This window comes from Lipotes vexillifer, unplaced genomic scaffold, assembly GCF_000442215.2.
Source record: "Lipotes vexillifer unplaced genomic scaffold, Lipotes_vexillifer_v1.1 scaffold370, whole genome shotgun sequence".
Classification (NCBI taxonomy): Eukaryota; Metazoa; Chordata; class Mammalia; order Artiodactyla; family Lipotidae; genus Lipotes; species Lipotes vexillifer.
The window spans coordinates 2,828,780-2,831,528 of NW_006772699.1; the positions used below are offsets into that span (position 1 = coordinate 2,828,780).

At 45.3% G+C, this 2,749-nt stretch overlaps 1 protein-coding gene across 1 annotated transcript in view; it reads left to right on the forward strand.

Moving 5' to 3' along the window:
- DOCK2 (dedicator of cytokinesis 2) overlaps window positions 1–2,749 on the forward strand; it is a 424,501-nt gene that overhangs the window by 357,786 nt on the left and 63,966 nt on the right. Inside the window, exon 33 of the mRNA XM_007447828.1 lies at window positions 2,352–2,500. Within this exon, the coding sequence (XP_007447890.1) occupies window positions 2,352–2,500 (149 nt within the window). The remainder of the gene's footprint in view (window positions 1–2,351; window positions 2,501–2,749) is intronic.

Consider the following 2,749-nt stretch of genomic DNA (forward strand, 5'->3'; position numbering starts at 1 on the left):
TTTCCCTATTCTTCCAAACATCTCTTCCACTGAATGCAGGTCAAAAGTGTCTGAGAAGTCCCTGGTCTATGGCATGTCCACTCTTTATTTTAAACCATCTTAAATATATTCTTATCAGACCCAATGCCCTCCAGTATTCTAAAGGCCTTTGTTGTATAAGCAATTTCTCCATTCCATGGTGGCTTATCTGACAGTTTCTCATTTACCTTCTACTTATTATTGCAGTCAACTTCGAATTTTAAAACCCCACTGAGGGTTTGAAGGATCTTGAAGGTCTAAATCAGAAACCTAGATTAGCAGTTACTATAAACCTGCAGGAAAGCTAGTTTTTGTTTTTTTTTTTTCCTTTTTTTCTGTTTGGATCAATGTGAAGTACAATCCAAATACATCCTATAATGAAGCTGATATCCTGGTTAAGTGTCTTTATATTCCACTCAACGCTCTGCCAGCCGTCATCATTTCATTCTCACTAGCCGAAGATATTCCGAGGATGATGCCTTTTTTATCTGAATTCTGGGGAAATACTCACTCCAACCTTAAGCCTCATTTAGGCTGAATTAAAATTCATTTTCTTGCTGCCTTCCCTCTTGGCTCCTTTTCTCAGCTTTATTCGACAGCAGCAGCGCCAGGCTATACGCCACACCGCCTGAGTTTCTGCACCCCAGGAGCTCTCTCCCCCAGGCGGAGACCACCAATGTGCATCCTGACAATGGGGAAAACCAGGATGGGCTTCTTAGGTTCTGAAACTCAGGAAAAGAAAGAGGCAGCTGCTGATGAAACACCTGGGTGTCAGCTCAGTGACAGGGTTGCTGGGATAGGCTTGCCCATGCTCTCTAGGAAATCCCCGCAATTCTTAAGTGCCCCTCTCTTTTCCCCTCCTCTGCCACATCCGATGTGTGTATTCTGAGGAGTCTGATCCGTTCTGCTCAACAAGGCTGCCCTTCATGGTTCGTTTTGGCCAAACATGACAGCAGCAATAGCTAACACTATATGAAGTGTGCCATGTGCCAAGCACCATCCAGGGTGCTTGATAAATAATAATTCATTTATTCTTCACAACAACCCTATGAAATAAATACTGTTATTCTCTCACGTTACAGATGAGGACACGGAGGCCTCAAGGGGTCAACTTGCCCAACATCACATAGCTAGTTGATGGCAGAATCCATTTACATAATTCAGGCAATCTACATCCAGAATCAGTGCCCTTAACCACTGGACCACGCTACCCCTCCCTCTCGGATGCTGATTCTCCCAGGCTCTGGGCTAAGTATACACAGACATATTTTCACGCGGTCTTCTCAACAGGTGGGCATTGTGATTGCATTTTTATAAGACACATATCCAAGTCACATAGCCAGTGAGTGTAGGAGCTAGAAGAATTTATTTCCTCATTCAGCAGACATTTACAGAGGATCTAATATGTTCTGTGCTCAGTGCTACAGATACAACAATAAGAACAGACATGACCTCTACTCTCACAAAGCTCTCTGTGGGGGGAGGCAGACGCTTATCAAATGAAGCCATCATTGCCAAGTTGACTAAGAAGACAGACCACCGACCGGTGCAGTATCTGACATGGCTGGCAGTGGGGTGGGCATGCAGTAGGGCTTTTCTCAGCCTATCCATCCATGGGAAGCCAGGTGGTAATGGGCAGATGTTGGGGAAAAGGCAGGGAAAAATATTACCAACAAAGGAGCCGTGTGTGCACGGATCTGGCAGTGAGGAAACAAGGTGAGCTTGTGACAGTGGAACCAGGCCAGTGTGGCAAGAATGCCAAGAGCCAGGGGAGGGGACGCAGGACTGTCCTGAAATGAGGCTGAAGGAACAAGAAGTTGTAGTTTATCTGACCATAAGCGATGTTTTAACTCCCGCTATTACACTGACCATGCTTTTATAGCAGGTTCTTGGCAGCAAAGTTTGCTTTTCTTGTTTTCATGAAACAGTTGGTAAAAGCATGTTTTCCAAATCTCAGAAACATGGCTTGTGTTGCAGACAGACATAATTTCAAGTATCCCTCTGATGTGCCATCACTAGCATATTCCATCAGGGCCCTATTTGCAAAGGAGATGATGCAGGTGAAAACCCTTATAAACAGCGACGTGCTTTCCACACGCCTGGGTTATTATCCTTAACCACGGAGCTTGTTTTGGAAGATGCACACGTCTCTTACAAGAGTGGATGTACGTAAAGTGTCCAAAATGGTGCCTGGATCCCGGTAAACAACTATATCAGTGTTAACTTATTGCTTTTACAATTTTGCCTCCCTTTTTTTCTTTCCCCAGGCATGGTCTGAGAACCTGTGCACCATGAAAACTGTCTCATGGGTCCATGTCCCTCTGCTCTTTCAGGCCAGAACAAAATCTGCTTCATCCCAGGCATGGTGGGACCTATATTAGAGATGACACTTATCCCTGAGGCTGAGCTCCGGAAAGCCACCATCCCAATCTTCTTTGACATGATGCTGTGTGAATATCAGAGGAGTGGGGATTTCAAAAAGGTAAAAAATGAGGCTGGAAACTCATGGCAGCATCCCTAATGCCCAGCCCATTTTTGCAGAATGATATCCTTGTTCCATCTGCCTGGGCTTCACTCAGAGGCTTGACGGTAGGCTGGGGACTTTTATTCTTGTGCCCTGAACGAGCTGGCGGATCGGATTTGGTCAGTATTCTATCACACTTTCCTGCCCGAGGCCGAGATTAAAATGCACTTTCTTGCTGTGTATCAGCGTGGTCCCTTTCTCAGCAGG